The 18,991-nt window shown below is 51.0% G+C and overlaps 1 protein-coding gene across 2 annotated transcripts in view; it reads right to left on the minus strand.

Annotated features, from left to right (window-relative positions):
• Positions 1 to 18,991, minus strand: part of gemin5 (gem (nuclear organelle) associated protein 5) — a 106,055-nt gene that overhangs the window by 39,608 nt on the left and 47,456 nt on the right. For both annotated transcript variants that reach the window (XM_070878003.1, XM_070878002.1), the window contains exons 13-18: positions 17,315 to 17,496; positions 14,496 to 14,635; positions 11,387 to 11,558; positions 8,722 to 8,961; positions 3,717 to 3,848; positions 1,468 to 1,590 (exon numbers count right to left, since the gene is read on the minus strand). In XM_070878003.1, the coding sequence (XP_070734104.1) occupies positions 1,468 to 1,590; positions 3,717 to 3,848; positions 8,722 to 8,961; positions 11,387 to 11,558; positions 14,496 to 14,635; positions 17,315 to 17,496 (989 nt within the window). The remainder of the gene's footprint in view (positions 1 to 1,467; positions 1,591 to 3,716; positions 3,849 to 8,721; positions 8,962 to 11,386; positions 11,559 to 14,495; positions 14,636 to 17,314; positions 17,497 to 18,991) is intronic.

An 18,991-nucleotide genomic window follows, 5' to 3' on the forward strand; every position in this document is an offset into this window, starting at 1 on the left:
TGGCAACAGGGATACCGACCGGTTTCCCCACCCACCCCCTTCCCTCCCCCACTCCTTCCTTTCAAAGCTCATGGACACCCACGCACAAACGCAATGCTCTCACAGCTGCCTCACATTCATTCAAGACTGGGGCTCGACCCCCGGAGCCTGCCCGACGTACAAGGGCCCATCCAGCCCCGACCATTCGCACCATCGGGGCAGGTTCGAAGCACATTATGCAAGTGTCACGGGGCCAGGAGCAGGAAGCAGGGCTGATCAGCCAGTGGCTTACCCAGGGGCCGAGCGACCCACTGCGTCAAGTTGGTTTTGGAAGGGGTGGGTAGCAGGAATTAGCAAGATCAAAAGGAACATGAGACTTTGATTAAAGTGTCAGTCGTGGTTCAGTGGGCTGCACACTCGCACTGGGTCAGGAGGTTGTGGGTTCAAGTCACATTCCAGAGACTCGAGCACAAAAATCCAGGCCGACACTCCCAGTGCAGTGCTGAGGGAGCGCCGCACTGTCGGAGGGGCAGTGCTGAGGGAGCGCCGCACTGTCGGAGAGGCAGTACTGAGGAGCGCCGCACTGTCGGAGGGGCGGTGCTGAGGGAGCGTCGCACTGTCGGAGGGGCGGTGCTGAGGGAGCGTCGCACTGTCGGAGGGGCGGTGCTGAGGGAGCGTCGCACTGTCGGAGGGGCGGTGCTGAGGGAGCGTCGCACTGTCGGAGGGGCGGTGCTGAGGGAGCGTCGCACTGTCGGAGGGGCGGTGCTGAGGGAGCGTCGCACTGTCGGAGGGGCGGTGCTGAGGGAGCGTCGCACTGTCGGAGGGGCAGTGCTGAGGGAGCACCGCACTGTCGGAGGGGCAGTACTGAGGAGCGCTGCACTGTCGGAGGGGCAGTGCTGAGGGAGCACTGCACTGTCGGAGGGGCAGTACTGAGGAGCGCCGCACTGTCGGAGGGGCAGTGCTGAGGGAGCGTCGCACTGTCGGAGGGGCGGTGCTGAGGGAGCGTCGCACTGTCGGAGGGGCGGTGCTGAGGGAGCGTCGCACTGTCGGAGGGGCGGTGCTGAGGGAGCGTCGCACTGTCGGAGGGGCAGTGCTGAGGGAGCGCCGCACTGTCGGAGCTGCTGTCTTTCGGATGAGACGTTAAACCGAGGCCCCGTCTGTTCTCTCGGGTGAACGTAAAAGTTCAAAGAAGAGCAGGGTGGTGTTCTTCCTCGGTGTCCTGGGGCCAATATTTATCCCTCAACCAACACCTAAAATGCAGATTAGCTAGTTGTTATCGCGTTGCTGTTTGTGGGAGCTTGCTGTGCACAAACTGGTGGCCGCGTTTCCCGCTGGACAGCAATGGCTACACATTAAAAAGTATTCGATTGGGCGTAAGGCGCTGCGGGAGGTCCTGAGGTAGTGAAAGGGGCTGCAGAATTGCAAGCCCTTCCCCGTCCCTGTGGAGATGCTCCTGGAGTCTTGCTGTGCCTGGCCAGCCCCACTCACCTTTGGAGTAGAGGATGTGGGCGAGATTGACACAGTCGGAGTGGAGCTCCTCCTTCGAGCGGTGGTCGTTAGCGGTACTGAGCGGCAGCACAGAGCGACCCTTCTTCTTCTTCACCGGAGCCTCTGCAAGACAAGAAACGGTCGCAAATATCTGTCCGAGAACCTTGCCCGTGAAGTGTCTTGGTACATCTTACTAAGCGTCAGCCGTGAATCAGTGGGCAGCACTCTCTCTCTCACCTTCGAGTCAGAAGATCGTGGGTTCAAGTCCCACTCCACAGACTTGAGCACAAATCTAGGCCGACACTCCCAGTACAGTGCCAAGGGAGCGTCGCACTGTCGGAGGGGCAGTGCCGAGGGAGCGCCGCACCGTCGGAGGGGCAGTACCGAGGGAGCGCCGCACGTCGGAGGGGCTGTACTGAGGGAGTGCTGCACTGTCGGAGGGGCAGTACTGAGGGAGCGCTGCACTGTCGGAGGGACAGTACTGAGGGAGCGCCGCACTGTCGGAGGGGCAGTACTGAGGGAGTGCTGCACTGTCGGAGGGGCAGTACTGAGGAAGCGCCGCACTGTCGGAGGGGCAATGCCGAGGGAGTGCTGCACTGTTGGAGGGGCAGTACTGAGGGAGCACCGCACTGTCGGAGGGGCAGTACTGAGGGAGCACCGCACTGTCGGAGGGGCAGTACTGAGGGAGCACCGCACTGTCGGAGGGGCAGTGCTGAGGGAGCGCCCCACTGTCGGAGGGGCAGTACTGAGGGAGCGCCGCACTGTCGGAGGGGCAGTACTGAGGAAGCGCCGCACTGTCGGAGGGGCAATGCCGAGGGAGTGCTGCACTGTCGGAGGGGCAGTACTGAGGGAGCACCGCACTGTCGGAGGGGCAGTACTGAGGGAGCACCGCACTGTCGGAGGTGCCGTCTATTGAGTGAGACGTTAAACCGAGGCCCCGTCTTCTCCCTCAGGTGGATGTAAAAGATCCCGTGGCACTATTTCAAAGAAGAGCAGAGGAGTTATCCCCGGTGTCCCGGGCCCAATATTTATCCCTCAAACAATATCACGGACAGATCATTACCACATTGCTGTGTGTGGGAGCTTGCTGTGCGCAAATTGGCTGCCGCGTTTCCTACATTACAACAGTGACTCCACTCCAAAAAGCATTTCATTGGGTATAAAGCGCTTCGAGACACCCGGTTGTCCATCAATATCGCCCGTCTCTGCCCCCCCTCCCCCCCCGGGCTCAGCCGCTGAAACCCTCCCCCATGCCTTGGTTACCCCGAGACTCAACCAGTCCAACACTCTCCTGGCCACCCACCTTCCACCCTCCACAGACTCGAGTTCATCCAAGACTCTGCTACCCGTGGCCTAACTCGCACCAAGTCCTGTTCGCTTCAGTATTGCTGTGGGAGTGTCAGCCTGCATTTGAGTACTGAGGGAGTGCTGCACTGTCGGAGGTGCTGTCTTTCGGCTGAGACGTTAAACCGAGGCTCTTGTCTGCCCTCTCAGCTGGATGTAAAAGATCCCACGGCCACTATTGAAACAGAGCAAGGGAGGTATGCTGACCACAAACGACAACTCCAAAACAGACTAATGGGTCATTTATCTGGTCACGAAGTGGGAACTTGCTGTGCTTATTTTTGTAGAAAAGAGATGTCTGAGGGGCGATTTTATAACATAAGAATTAGGAGCAGGAGTAGGCCCTACAGCCCCTCGAGCCTGCTCCGCCATTCAATGAGATCATGGCTGATCTTTGACCTCAACTCCACTTTCCCGCCCGATCCTCATATCCCTCGATTCCCCTAGACCCAAAAAATCTATCGATCTCGGCCTTGAATATAGTCAAAGACTGAGCCTCCACAGCCCTCTGGGGCAGAGAATTCCAAAGATTCACCACCCTCTGAGTGAAGAAATTCCTCCTCATCTCAGTCCTAAATGACCGACCCCTTATCCTGAGACTGTGAGACCCCTGGTTCTAGACTCCCCAGCCCCGGGGGAAACAACCTCTCAGCATCTACCCTGTCAATCCCCCTCAGAATCTTGTATGTTTCAATGAGATCACCTCCCATTCTTCTAAACTCCAGAGAATATCGGCCCAATTTACTCAATCTCTCCTCATAGGACAAGCCCTCTCATCCCAGGGATCAGTCTGGTGAACCTCCGTTGCACCCCGTCTAAGACGGCTACATCCTTCCGTGGGTACGGGGACCCAAACTATACCCAGTGCTCCAGGGGCGGTCTCACCAAAGTCGGCAAAGATTTACCAGGTCGTTCTCTCCTCCTTTCCTCTTTTGGCCGTTCCTTCTTCAGTTGAGGAGTTTGGTTCGTTGCAGTCGGTGGAAAGTTGTGAACCAAAGGATCTGTGCGTTCTTGCAGCCTGAGCTCCGCCAACGATGCTATCAGGAAGGAACGGGAGAGAGAGAGAGAGAGAGAGATGTCAATTTTACATTTCAACAACGTGTATTTATACAGCGCTTTATACGCAGTAAAATGTCCCAAAGTGTTTCACAGGAACCTGATCAAACAAAATTTGGCACCGAGCCACATAAGGAGATATTAGGGTAGGTGACCAAAAGCTTGCTTAAAGAGCCATATACAGTAGACACCTCGACGACGAGATTCAACACCACCTCCAGTGCGCCAGCGCAGCCTTCGGCCGCCTGAGGAAAAGAGTGTTTGAAGACCAGGCCCTCAGCTCATGGTCTACAGGGCTGTAGTAATACCCGCCCTCCTGTATGGCTCAGAGATGTGGACCATATACAGTACATACCTCAAATCGCTGGAGAAAGACCACCACAATGTCTCCACAAGATCCTACAAATCCCCTGGGAGGACAGATGCACCAACGTTAGCGTCCTCGACCAGGCCAACATCCCCAGCATTGAAGCACTGACCACACTCGACCAGCTGCGTTGGGCGGGCTACATTGTTCGCAAGCCCGACACGGGACTCCCAAAGCAAGCGCTCTACTCGGAACTCCTTCACGGCAAGTGAGCCCCCAGGTGGGCAGAGGAAACGTTACAGGGACACCCTCAAAGCCTCCCTGATAAAATGCAACATCCCCACCGACACCTGGGAGTCCCTGGCCAAAGACCGCCCCAAGTGGAGGAAGTGCATTCGGGAGCGGGAAGAGAAGGCATGGAGGTGATTCTCTGGCTACGATGAGATGGATAAGAATGGAACCTGGCGAGTGCAGTCCCACCCAGCTGGACGATGGTGGAGAGGCGTTGGAGGAGGATAGAAACATAGAAAATAGGTGCAGGAGTAGGCCATTCGGCCCTTCGAGCCTGCACCGCCATTCAATGAGTTCATGGCTGAACATGCAACTTCAGTACCCCATTCCTGCTTTCTCGCCATACCCCTTGATTCCCCTAGTAGTAAGAACTTCATCTAACTCCTTTTTGAATATATTTAGTGAATTGGCCTCAACAACTTTCTGTGGTAGAGAATTCCACAGGTTCACCACTCTCTGGGTGAAGAAGTTTCTCCTCATCTCGGTCCTAAATAGCTTACCCCTTATCCTTAGACTGTGACCCCTGGTTCTGGACTTCCCCAACATTGGGAACATTCTTCCTGCATCTAACTGTCTAACCCCGTCAGAATTTTAAACGTTTCTATGAGGTCCCCTCTCATTCTTCTGAACTCCAGTGAATACAAGCCCAGTTGATCCAGTCTTTCTTGATAGGTCAGTCCCACCATCCCGGGAATCAGTCTGGTGAACCTTCGCTGCACTCCCTCAATAGCAAGAATGTCCTTCCTCAGGTTAGGAGACCAAAACTGTACACAATACTCCAGGTGTGGCCTCACCAAGGCCCTGTACAACTGTAGCAACACCTCCCTGCCCCTGTACTCAAATCCCCTCGCTATGAAGGCCAACATGCCATTTGCTTTCTTAACCGCCTGCTGTACCTGCATGCCAACCTTCAATGACTGATGTACCATGACACCCAGGTCTCTTTGCACCTCCCCTTTTCCTAATCTGTCACCATTCAGATAATAGTCTGTCTCTCTGTTTTTACCACCAAAGTGGATAACCTCACATTTATCCACATTATACTTAATTTGCCATGCATTTGCCCACTCACCTAACCTATCCAAGTCGCTCTGCAGCCTCATAGCATCCTCCTTGCAGCTCACACTGCCACCCAACTTAGTGTCATCCGCAAATTTGGAGATACTACATTTAATCCCCTCGTCTAAATCATTAATGTACAGTGTAAACAGTTGGGGCCCCAGCACAGAACCTTGCGGTACCCCACTAGTCACTGCCTGCCATTCTGAAAAGTCCCCATTTACTCCTACTCTTTGCTTCCTGTCTGACAACCAGTTCTCAATCCACTCTACTGGAAACATCCTCAAAAAATTCCAGAAGATTTGTCAAGCATGATTTCCCTTTCACAAATCCATGCTGACTTGGACCTATCATATTACCTCTTTCCAAATGCACTGCTATGACATCCTTAATAATTGATTCCATCATTTTACCCACTACCGATGTCAGGCTGACCGGTCTATAATTCCCTGTTTTCTCTCTCTCCCTCCTTTTTTAAAAAGTGGGGTTACATTGGCTACCCTCCACTCCATAGGAACTGATCCAGAGTCAATGGAATGTTGGAAAATGACTGTCAATGCATCCAAGGCCACCTCCTTAAGTACTCTGGGATGCAGTCCATCAGGCCCTGGGGATTTATCGGCATTCAATCTCATCAATTTCCCGACTAATAAGGATTTCCCTCAGTTCCTCCTCCTTACTAGACCCTCCGACCCCTTTTATATCCGGAAGGTTGTTAGTGTCCTCCTCAGTGAATACCGAACCAAAGTACTTGTTCAATTGGTCCGCCATTTCTTTGTTCCCCGTTATGACTTCCCCTGATTCTGACTGCAGGGGACCTACGTTTGTCTTTACTAACCTTTTTCTCTTTACATATCTATAGAAACTTTTGCAATCCATCTTAATGTTCCCTGCAAGCTTCTTCTCGTACTCCATTTTCCCTGCCCTAATCAAACCCTTTGTCCTCCTCTGCTGAGTTCTAAATTTCTCCCAGTCCCCGGGTTCGCTGCTATTTCTGGCCAATTTGTATGCCACTTCCTTGGCTTTAATGCCAATGGATGGAATGGTCAACCGTGTCAAAGGCTGCAGATAGGTCGAGAAGGACGATGGGGGATCGTTCACCTTTGTCACAGTCACAAAGGATGCTATTTGTGAACTTTGAGGAGAGCCGTTTCGCTCCTGTGGCAGGCGATTGGAGGGATTCAAACATGGAATTCCGGGAAAGATGGGCACGGATTTGGGAGATGACAACATGTTCAAGGACTTTGGTGAGGAAAGGCAGGTTGGAGATGGGGCGGTAGTTTGTAAGGACGGAGGGGTCGAGGGTTAGTTTTTGGAGGAGAGGGGTGATGACGGCAGATTTGGGGGAGAGGGGGACAGTACCTGAGGAGAGAGAACCGTTAACAATGTCGGCTAACGTGGGAGTCAGAAAAGGAAGTTGGGTAGTCAGCAGTTTAGTGGGAATAGGGTCAAGGGAGCAGGAGGTGGGTCTCATGGACAGGACGAGCTCAGAAAGGTCATGGGGAGATCGGAGAGAAACTGGAGAAGGATTTGAGGTCAGGGCTAGGGCAGGGAGCTTCCTTAGAGGAAGTTTGACCTGGTGGGCTGAACAGCAAAACAGGCCATTGGGCCCAACCAGTCCATGCCGGCGTTTATGCTCCACTCGAGCCTCCTCCAGTCTTTCCTCATCTAAATCTATCAGCATAACCCTCTATTCCCTTCTCCCTCATGTTTGTCCAGCCTCCCCTTAAATGCATCGATACTATTCGCTTCAACCACTCCCTGTGGCAGCGAGTTCCACATTCTCACCACTCTCTGGGCAAAGAAGTTTCTTCTGAATTCCCTATTTGATGTCTTACTGACTACCTTATATTGATGGCCACTCGTTATGCCTCTTCCCCACAAGTGGAAACATTCTCTCTCTATTCACTCTCTCAAAATCTTTCATAATTTTAAACACCTTTATTTGGCCATCCCCACCCCTCAGCCCCCTTTTTGCCAGAGAAAAGAGACCCAGCCTGTTCATCCTTTCCTGATATGTACACCCTCGCATTTCTGGTACCATCCTTGTAAATCTTCTCTTCACCCTCTCCAGTGACTCTATATCCTGTTTATAAAATGGCGACCAGAACTGTACGCAGTGCTCCAAGTGTGGTCTAACCAAGGTTCGATACAGGTTTAGCGGAACTTCCCTACTTTTCAATTCTTTACCTCTAGAAATAAACCCTAGTGCTTGGTTTGCATTTTTTGCGGCCTTGCCGAACCTGTGTCTCAACTTTGAGTGATTTGTGTATTTGTACTCCGAGATCCCTTTGTTCCTCTACCCCACCCAGACTCTCACCCTCCCAGTAATAAGTGACCTCCCTATTCTTCCTACTCAAATCTAATACCTCACATTTATTTGTGTTGAACTTCATTTGCCAATTATATGCCCATTCTGCAAGTTTATTAATGTCCCCCTGTAATTTGTTGCAGTCCTCCTCAGTATTGACTCTCCCCCCAATTTGGAGTCATCCGCAAATTTAGAAATTGTGTTTTTGATTCCAAAGTCTAAATCGTTAATATAAATTGTGAACAACAGTGGTCCCAGCACTGATCCTTGTGGAACACCACTACCCACCTTCTGCCCCTGTGAATAGCTCCCTTTACCCCCACTCTCTGCTTTCTGTCTTGAAGCCAGCTAGCGATCCATTCTGCTACTTGTCCCCTGACTCCGTATTCTCTGACTTTGCTCATCAGTCTATTACGGGGTACCTTATCGAAGGCCTTTTGAAAATCTAGATACATTACATCTACTGCATTACCCTGGTCTACTCTCTCTGTTACCTTTTCAACAAATACAATGAGGTTGGTCAAGCAAGACTTGCCCTTTTGAAATCCATGCTGACTATTCATTATTATATTTTTGGCTTCTAGATATTCTTCTATTTTCTCCTTTAGTAAGGACTCCATTATTTTTCCGACCACCGATGTTAAGCCGACTGGTCCATAGTTCAGTTCTATAGGTCTATAGACATGTTCTAACTCCCTTCGTAAATACGGGTATTACGTTCGCTATCTGCCAGTCCTTGGTCACTACAACTTTTTTGAATGAATTATTAAATATGAACCCACGACCGTCAGGAGGTGAGCGTTGTACCCACTGAGCCAAGGCCCATATCAGGAAGAGGTGAAAGTGGGGGGGGGAGTGAGAAAAAAAAACAATTTTAAAATCACACCTGGCATTCGCGAGATCCCATTAGACATTTTTGCCATTTCTACCGGCTCCCGACATTCCTCTTCCTCCTCCGGATCGCCGCCACCACCGTTGTGGGCAGTGGGAACACACTGCGATGGAGTCTCCGGACACTCGTCGCCTTCCTGCCCCGTCGGCCCTTTCTCGTTTTTCCTCCTGGCCTTTTTAGATTTGGGTTTCGGTAAGCTGACCCTCCTCTTGTCCAGCTCAAAGGCCTTCTTTCCTAGTTTTTGGAAAGAGAAAATTGAAATTTCTGCGATTTTTCACTCTCTTCCCCTCCGACAATCCCCTCCCCCCCCCCCCAATCCCCCCCTCACCCTACCCCTCCAACCCCCCAATCTCCCCCTCCCCAATCCCCTCCCCCGCCAACCCCCCAATCTCCCCACCCCACAATCCCCTCCAACCCCACAATCTCCCCCTCCCCAATCCCCTCCCTCCCTCCCCTCTCCCCCTCACCCTTTCCCCCCACCCCCTCATCCTCCCTCCCCTCCCCCAATCCCCCCCACCATCCCTCCCCTCCTCTCCCCCAATTCCCCAACCTTACCCTCCAACCCTCCCTTCCCCCCTTTTCCCCTCCCCCCCCAAATCTCCCTCTCCCCCCAATCTTCCTCTCCCCCCCCCCCCCAACCCCGATCCTTTTGAGGGAAAAGCACCAAAATAAGCCCCGCCCGCACACAGTCCCCAGCCGCTCTATAACCTCTCAACGTGTCGACCAGGAGACAGCAACAGGACAGAGGCCATTCAGCCCCTCAGGCCCTGCCATTCAATGTTGTACCTGCCTGTACAAAGCCCTGGTTAGACCACACCTGGAGCACTGTGAGCAGTTCTGGGTACCACACCTGGGGAAGGGTACATTGGCTTGGGAGGGAGGGAGTGCAGCGTAGGTTTAAAATCATAGAAATTTACAGCACGGAAGGAAGCCATTTCGGCCCATCGTGTCCGCGCCGGCCGACAGATCGGAAAAGCCGGTTTTTGGCGCATGCGCATCGCGCCCCAAAAACCGTCTGTTGCGAGGCCTCGCTGGGTCCATACGCACCCGGCGAGCCGGAATTTTCGGCACATTAGGGGCAAAGGGCGGTGAAAGTTAGAAACACTGCCACAAACGGCAACTGAGGCTAGATCAATTGTTAATTTTAAATCTGAGATTGATAGCTTTCTGTTAACCGAAAGGTATCAAGGGATATGGGTCAAAGGTGGGTATATGGAGTTAGGTCACAGATCAGCCGTGATCTCAATGAATGGCGGAGCAGCCTCGAGGGGCCGAATGGCCTCCTCCTGTTCCATTGGAGATTATGGCTGATCTGTACCGCAAACACATTTAACCAGCTTTGCTCCATAATCTCTCGATACCCTTACCCATCAAAAATCTATCGCTCTCGGTCTGAAAAGCTCCAAATAACCCCTCAGCATCCACAGCTTTTTCGGGGGAAGGGTTGGGAAAAAAAAAGAGTGTTTTCCAGATTTCCACCACCCTGTGTCTGGAAAAAGTGCTTCGGGATTTCACTCAACGGGTCTAATTGTAAGATTCTATCCCCCTGTTCTGGCTTTGCCCCAGCAGAGGAAATAGTTTCTCTGAAGCTGTCCTATCGAAACCGTTAACATTAATCCCGAGGCCCCGTCTGCTCTCTCAGGTGGACCTAAAAGATCCTGCGGCAGCTATTTCGAAGAAGAGCAGGTGAGTTCTCCCTGGTGTCCTGGCCAATATTTATCCCTCAACCAGCATCAGCGAGAAACAGATTATCTGCTCATCTTCACATCGCTGTTTGTGGGAGCTTGCTGTGCGCAAATTGGCTGCCGTGTTTCCCACATTACAACAGTGACAACAATTCAAAAGCACTTCATTGGCTGTAAAGTGCTTTGGAACATCCTGACACTATGAAAGGCGCTATATAAATGCAAGTCTTTGCTTTACTTCTTTTCAACAATAACTTTATTTATATAGTGCCTCTGACGCAGTAAAACGTCCCAATGTGCTTCACAGGAGCATTACACAAGACATTTTGACACCGAGCCACAGAAGGAGGAAGGAGTAGGCTTTAAGGAGCATCTTAAAAAGGAGGAGAGGTTTAGGGAGGGAGTTCCAGAGCTTGGGGCCCCTGCAGCTGAAGGCACGGCCACCGATGGTGGAGCGATTATAATCAGGGATCCGCGATAGGCCAGAATTGGAGGAGCGCAGAGATCTCGAGGGATTGTAGGGGCTGGAGGAGGTTACAGGGATAGGGAGGGATTGAGGCCATGGAGGGATTTGAAAACAAGAATGAGAATTTTTTAAATCGGGGCTTTGTCGGACCGGGAGCCAATGTAGGTCAGCGAGCACGGAGAATGGGGGGTGTGGGGTGATGGGTGAGCGGGACTTGGTGCGAGCTAGATACACTATTATTGATTTTTGATGGGTAAGTGTATCAATACATATAAAATTAAGGACTGAAACATTGTCGTGTATCAGGATAATAAAAGAACAAAGAAGATAAGGGAGACTAAGGTTATGGGGAGCGGGCAGGGAAGTGGAGTTGAGGCCAAGATCGGATCAGCCTTGATCTTATTGAATGGCGAAGCAGGCCCGAGGGCCAAATAGTCGACTGCTGCTCTATTTCCTATCTTCTTATAACTATAAAACATTACAAGATACAAGATGCAGCGGGCAGTACCTTTGGGGGGCCTGGTGTGCTCCTGTTTAGAAACCTCCCATTGCTGCACCGTGAAGTCGTCTCCTCCTGTCCACACCGAGTCCGCATCGACTGGAGACCACTGCACCCCAAGCAGCCGCCCGATGTGCCCGCGATAGTTACACAGTGGCTCCTCCTTCAGCACGTCCCACACCTGCAGCACAGGGGGCCATTCACAACACAGAATTGTATCAGGGAATAAAGCACATCGTCAAAGGGGCACTTGCCCCATCAAGCCTGCTCCCCGCACAGCCCATGTACACTCTCCCCTATCATCGACTCGACTCACCCATTGAATCCCCTCCCACAGCCCATGTAAACATAGAAAATAGGTGCAGGAGTAGGCCATTCGTCCCTTTGAGCCTGCACCACCATTCAAAAAGATCATGGCTGATCATTCCCTCAGTACCCCTTTCCTGCTTTCTCTCCATACCCCTTGATCCCTTTAGCCGTAAGGGCCATATCTAACTCTCCCTTTTGAATATATCCAATGAACTGGCATCAACAACTCTCTGCGATAGGGAATTCCACAGGTTCACAACTCCCTGAGTGAAGAAGTTTCTCCTCATCCCTTATCCCTTATCCTTAGACTATGTCCCCTGGTTCTGGACTTCCCCAACATCGGGAACATTCTTCCTGCATCTAACCTGTCCAATCCCGTCAGAATTTTATATGTTTCTATGAGATCCCCTCTCATTCTTCTAAATTCCAGTGAATATAAGCCTAGTCAATCGAGTCTTTCTTCATATGTCAGTCTTGCCATCCCAGGAATCAGTCTGGTGAACCTTCGCTGCACCCCCTCAATAGCAAGAACATCCTTCCTCAGATTAGGAGACCAAAACTGAACACAATATTCGAGGTGTGGCCTCACCAAGGCCCTGTACAACTGTAGTAAGACCTCCCTGCTCCCATACTCAAATCCTCTCGCTATGAAGGTCAACATGCCATTTGCCTTCTTCACCGCTTGCTGTACCTGCATGTCAACTTTCAATGCCTGATGTACCATGACACCCAGGTCTCGTTGCATCTCCTCTTTTCCTCATCTATGACCATTCAGATAATATTCTGCCTTCCTGTTTTTGCCACTAAAGTGGATAACCTCACATTTATCTACATTATACTGCATCTGCCAAGCATTTGCCCACTCACCTAACCTGTCCAAGTCACCCTGCAGCCTCTTAGCATCCCCCTCACAGCTCACACCGCCACCCAGCTTAGTCCCACTCACCCCTGCTCTTTCCCCGCAGCCCTGCAAATTCTTTTTCCCCTTCAAATATTTATCCAATTCTCCAACTGAAAGTTATTATTGAATCTTCTTCCACCGCCCTTTCAGGCAGCGAATCCCAGATCATTACAACTCGCTGCGTAAAGATTTCTCAATTCATCTCCCCTCTGGTTCATTTGCCAATTATCTTAAATCTGTGTCCTCTGGTTAACTACCATTTGAAAGAGTTTCTCCCGACTTAATATATCAAAAGCCTTCATAATTATGAACACCTCTATTAAATCCCCTCTTAACCGTCCCAGTTCTGAGGAGAACAATCCCAGCTTCTCCAGTCTCTCCCCATAACTGCAATTTCCCATCCCTGTACGCTTCTAATAAATCTCCTCTGCACCCTCTCCACGGCCTTGACATTCTCAAGTTCAGGAAGAAGGCAGCTCACCAACACCTTACCAGGGCAACCAGGAATAGGCAAATAAGTGCTGGCCGGGCCCAGACCCTGAGAGTGAGTAATAGTCCTTGTGCATGAAACACAAAAAGTGAGTATGCAGATACAGCAAGTGATCAGGAAGGCAGATGGAATGTTGGCCTTTATTGCAAGGGGGAGAGAGTATAAAAGCAGAGAAGTCCTGCTACAACTGTACAGGGTATTGGTGAGGCCACACCTAGAGTACTGCGTACAGTATTGGTCTCTGTATTTAAGGAAGGATATATTTGCTTTGGAGACTGTTCAGAGAAGGTTCACTCGGTTGATTCCGGAGATGAGGGGGTTGACTTATGAGGAAAGGTTGAGGAGGTTGGACCTCTACTCATTGGAGTTCAGAAGAATGAGAGGTGATCTTATCAAAATGTATGAGATTATGAGGGGGCTTGACAAGGTGGATGCAGAGAGGATGTTTCTGTGGAATTCGCTGCCTCAGAGAGCTGTGGAAGCTGGGACATTGAATAAGTTTAAGACAGAGATAGACAGTTTCTTAAACGATAAGGGGTTTTGGGGAGTGGGTGGGGAAGCGGACCCGAGTCCATGATCAGATCAGCCATGATCGTATTAAATGGCGGAGCAGGCTCGAGGGGCCGTATGGCCTACTCCTGTTCCTATTTCTTATGTTCTTATAAGAAATAGGAGGAGGAATCGGCCATTCGGACCCTCGAGCCTGCTCCGCCATTCAATAAGATCGCGGCTGATTTACATTTCCCGCTGGTTACGTGTTGAGAGTCTACAGCACCGACAGTTGAGCCATTCGGCCCAACTAGTTGACACGAGCAGAAACGCTGGTTACAGGGCAAGAACAATTGGAGGTCAGTCATGGCTCAGTGGGTAGCACTCCCTCTCCGCTCAGAGTCAGAAGGTTGTTGGTTTGAGTCCCACTCCAGGGACTTGAGCACACAATCCAGGCTGACACTCCAGGGCAGTACTGAACATAAGAAATAGGAGCAGGAGTAGGCCATTTGGCCCCTCAAGCCTGCTCCGTCATTCAATACGATTATAGCTGATCTGATCCTGGGCTCAGCTCCACTTCCCTCATAACCCTTGACTCCCTTATCGTTCAAAAAATCTGTCTATCTCCACCTTAAATATATTCAATGACCCAGCCTCCACAGCTCTCTGAGGCAGCGAATTCCACAGAAACATCCTCTCTGCATCCACTTTGTCGAGCCCCCTCATAATCTCATACATTTTGATAAGATCACCCTCTCATTCTTCTGAACTCCAATGAGTAGAGGCCCAACCTCCTCAACCTTTCCTCATAAGTCAACCCCGTCATCCCCAGAATCAACCGAGTGAACCTTCTCTGAACTGCCTCCAAAGTTCTTATTGAAGCTCTTTCCTAGCTCTGACCCCCCCCTCCCCGTGAAGCAGTAACTCACCTGCGCAGTGCCATCGTAACAGGCGGACACCAGCATCGCATCGCGGTGAGGGCTCCAGCTCAGGCTGGTGATCTTTGCGGTGTGCCCAGGCAGTGTCCGGTAAGGCTCGGTCAGCATTACCGGCGAGTCCGGGGGATTCTCTGCGACAGAGGAAATAAACAACGCCATTTTTTAAAAAAACGATGTTAAAGTCATCGTCAAATCAAAGCCAGGAAGCACGTGCGGTCACTGAAAAAACTCATCGCGAGCCTCAAACGCCCCGTGGGCTGAATTATATTAAAGTACAGTGACTGAAGGACAGCTAATGTTGTACCATTGTTTAAAAAGGGAGAAAGGGACAGACCGAGTAATTGCGGGCCAGTCAGCCTAACCTCGGTGATGGGAAAATTATTGCAAAAAATCCTGAGGGACAGGACAATCTTCATTTGGGAAGACAGGGATTAATCAAGGACAGTCAGCATGGATTTGTTAAAGGAAGGTCGGGTCCGACTAATTTGAGTGAATTTTGCGAGGAGGTAACCAGGAGGGTCAATGAGGGCAGTGCGTATGATGTAGTCTATATGGATTTTAGCAAGGCTTTTGATAAGGTCCCACATGGCAGACTGGTCACGATCCAGTAAAAGCCCATGGGATCCAGGGCAAAGTGACAAGTTGGATTCAAAATTGGCTCAGAGACAGGAAGCAAAGGGTAATGGTTGATGGGTGTTTTTGTGACTGGAAGGGTGTTTCCAGTGGGGTTCCGCAGGGCTCAGTACTGGGTCCCTTGCTTTTTGTGGTATGCATCAGTAACTTGGACTTGAATGTAGGGGCTATGATTCAGAAGTTTGCAGATGACACTAAAATCAGATGTGTGCTTGATAATGAAGAAGAAAGCTATAGATTGCAGGAAGATATCAATGTACTGGTCAGGTGGGCAGAACAGTGGCAAATGGAATTCAATCCTGATAAGTGTGAGTTAATGCACTTGGGGAGGTCTAACAAGGCAAGGGAAGACACATTAAATGGTACGACACTGAGAAGTGTAGAGGAACAAAGGGACCTCGGAGTGCAGGTCTACAGATCCCTGAAGGTAGCAGTACAGGTAGACAAAGTGGTTAAGAAGGCATATGGAATACATGCATTTATTAGCCGAGGCATACAATACAAGAAAACAGGGAGGTTATACTTGAACTGTATAAAATACTAGTTAGGCCACAGCTAGAGTACTGGTCACCACATTACAGGAAATATGTGATAGAGAGGGCACAGAGGAGATTTACGAGGATGTTTCCTGGACTGGAGAATTTTGGCTATAAGGAAAGATTGCAGAGGCTGGGGTTGTTTTCTTTGGAACAGAGGAGGTTGAGGAGAGACCCAATTGAGGTGTAGAAAATTATGAGGGGCCTAGATAGAGTAGATAGGAAGGGTCTATTTCTCTTAGCAGAGAGGCCAACAACCAGGGGGCAGAGATTTAAAGTAAATGATAGGAGGTTTAGAGGAGATTCGAGGGGAAATTTCTTCACCCAGAGGGCGGTGGGGGTCTGGAACTCACGGCCTGAAAGGGTGGCAGAGGCAGAAACCCTCACCACATTTAAAAAGTACTTGGATGTGCACCTGAAGTGCCGTAACCTGCAGGGCTACGGACCGAGAGCTGGAAAGTGGGATTAGGCTGGATAGCTCTTGGTCGGCCGGCGCGGACACAATGGGCCGAAATGGCCTCCTTCCGTGTTGTAAATTTCTCTGATTCTATGTGTGCAAACGCGGCGGCCATTTTTGCACACAGCAAGGTCCTGCCCAGGGAGCAAGTGAGCATGCGCGAGTGCACACACGAGGGGGAGAGGGGGAGTCACAGTCACCCCATACAGCGGGCGGGTTCAAATTCAGCGATTTGCCTGCGATACACGACAGACAGTAACGCCATCTGACAGAGACTTGGGGCAGATCCAGTCAGCTGATCACACGGCGCTTACCGAGAGGAACGGAAAGAAGAATGCTTGTTTTGCTGACAGCTCGGAGAAGGTTCACTCGGTTGATTCCTGAGATGAAGGGGTTTGTCTTATGAGGAAATGTTGAGCAGGTTGGGCCTATACTCATTGGAGTTTAGAAGAACGAGAGGGGATCTTATTGAAACGTATAAGATTCTGAGGGTGCTGGACAGGGTAGATGCAGAGAGGATGTTTCCCCTCGTAGAGGAATCTAGAACTAGGGGGCATAGTTTCAGAATAAGGAGCCGCCCATTTAGAACGGAGATGAGGAGGAATTTCTTCTCTCGGAAGGTCATGAATCTTTGGAATTCTCTGCCCCAGAGAGCTGTGGAGGCTGGGTCATTGAATATATTTAAGGCGGAGATAGACAGATTTTTGAGCGATAAGGGAGTGAAGGGTTATGGGTAGCAGGTGGGATAGTAGAGTTGAGGCCAAAGATCAGATCAGCCACGATCTTACTGAATGGCAGAGCAGGAGTAGGCCATTTGGCTCCTCGAGCCTGGAGCAGGAGTAGGCCATTTGGCCCCTGGAGCCTGGAGCAGCAGTAGGCCATTTGGCCCCCTCGAGCCTGGAGCAGGAGTAGGCCATTTGTCCCCTCAAGCCTGGGGCAGGAGTAGGCCATTTGTCCCCTCGAGCCTGGAGCAGGAGTAGGCCATTTGGCCCCCTCGCGCCTGGAGCAGGAGTAGGCCATTTGGCCCCCTCGAGCCTGGAGCAGGAGTAGGCCATTTGGCCCCTCGAGCCTGGAGCAGGCTCGAGGGGCCAAATGGCCGACTCCTGCTCCTATTCCTTACGCGAGAAGGAAAGAGCGTCAGCCTGTGCAAGATTCGGGGACGGGACAGGACGGCGCGCAGTTACCCAGCACGGCCTTGAGGTTGTGAATGTGGATGATGGCGTTGTTGGAGCCAGAGGCCAGCAGGTAGCCGAGGTCAGGCCGCGTGCCGTGAGGGTGGTGCCAGCGGATGGCGTTGAGCAGCTTGTGGTGGGTCTGGATGGTGCACAGCAGCTTGAGGCGAGGAGCCTGAAAAATCTCGATCGACCTGGAGAGGGGATGGAATGACAAGAGAGCAAACAGACAATAACAAAACTGGACCCATGCAACAGGCCCCTACCACGGGGGTGGGAAGAAAAAGCACAACTTGAAGGTCCAATTAAAAACATTCTATTACCAGATTGAGGACACTCTCAAAGCCTTCCTGATAAAGTGCAACATCCCCACCGCCAACTGGAAGTCCCTGGCCAAAGACCACCCTGAGTGGAGGAAGAGCATCCGGGAGCACCTCGAGTCTCGTCGCCGAGAGCATGCAGAAACCAAGTGCAGGCAGCGGAAGGAGCGTGCGGCAAACCAGGCTCCCTGCCCACCCTTTCCCTCAACCATTGTCTGTCCCAACTGTGACAGAGACTGTGGCTCTCGTATTGGACTGTTCAGCCACCTAAGGACTCATGCTAACAGTGGAAGCAAGTCTTCCTTGATTCTGAGGGACTGCCTATGATTACCAATTACATGAAAATATTTGCAAGGGCTATGGGGAAAGAGCAGGGGGAGTAGAACCGATTGGATTGCTCTCTCAGAAGAGCCGGCACACACAGGCACGATGGGCCGAATGGCCTCCTTCTGTGCTGTACGATTGATGAGTCTTACGTCTGAAGAGCCAAGCCTACAGGCCTCGCTGACCCCCCCACCCCCCCTCCTCCCCCACCACAGATACCACTTTCTTGAACTCAGTAATGAGGTGCCGACAAATAATTTTTTGACAAGAGCTTAATTCAATTCTTGATCCCTTCAAAAGAGCACATCTCCATTCAGTCAGGAATTAAAAATGTGATATTCACGCTCAGGATGATGGCATCGCTGGCAATTATTGCCCAGATACAACCGAGTGGCTTGCTAGACCATTTCAGAGGGCAGTTAAGGTTCAACCACATTGCTGTGGGTCTGGAGTCACGTATAGGCCCAGACTGGGTAATGGACGGCAGGTTGCCTTCCCTAAAGGGACATTAGTGAGCCAGGTGGGCTTTTATTTAGAAACATAGAAAATAGGTGCAGGAGTAGGCCATTCAGCCCTACGAGCCTGCACCGCCATTCAATGAGTTCATGGCTGAACATAGATGTTTTTTTTTAAAACTGAATTCAAATTCTCAAAATTACCTTGATGAGATTTGAACTAACTTCGCTAGATTATTAGTCCAGGCCTCTAGATTAGTAGTTCAGTATCACCACTATAATACTGCACCGTATAAGGATTAGGAGTAGGGGGAGGCCATACGGCCCCTCGAGTCTGCTCCGCCATTCAATAAGATCATGGCTGATCTTCGACCTCAACTCAACTTTCCCGCCCGATCCCCAGATCCCTCGGATTCACTTAGTGCCCAAAAATCTATTGATCTCAACCTTAAATATACTCAACGATTCAGCATCCACAACCGTCTGGGGCAGAGAATTCCAAAGATTCACCACCCTCTGAGTGAAGAAATTCCTTCTCATCCTCTAATCCTTATCCTGAGACTGTGACCCCTGGTTCTAGACTCCCCAGC

The sequence above is a fragment of the Pristiophorus japonicus genome, chromosome 4 (genome assembly GCF_044704955.1).
Source record: "Pristiophorus japonicus isolate sPriJap1 chromosome 4, sPriJap1.hap1, whole genome shotgun sequence".
Classification (NCBI taxonomy): Eukaryota; Metazoa; Chordata; class Chondrichthyes; family Pristiophoridae; genus Pristiophorus; species Pristiophorus japonicus.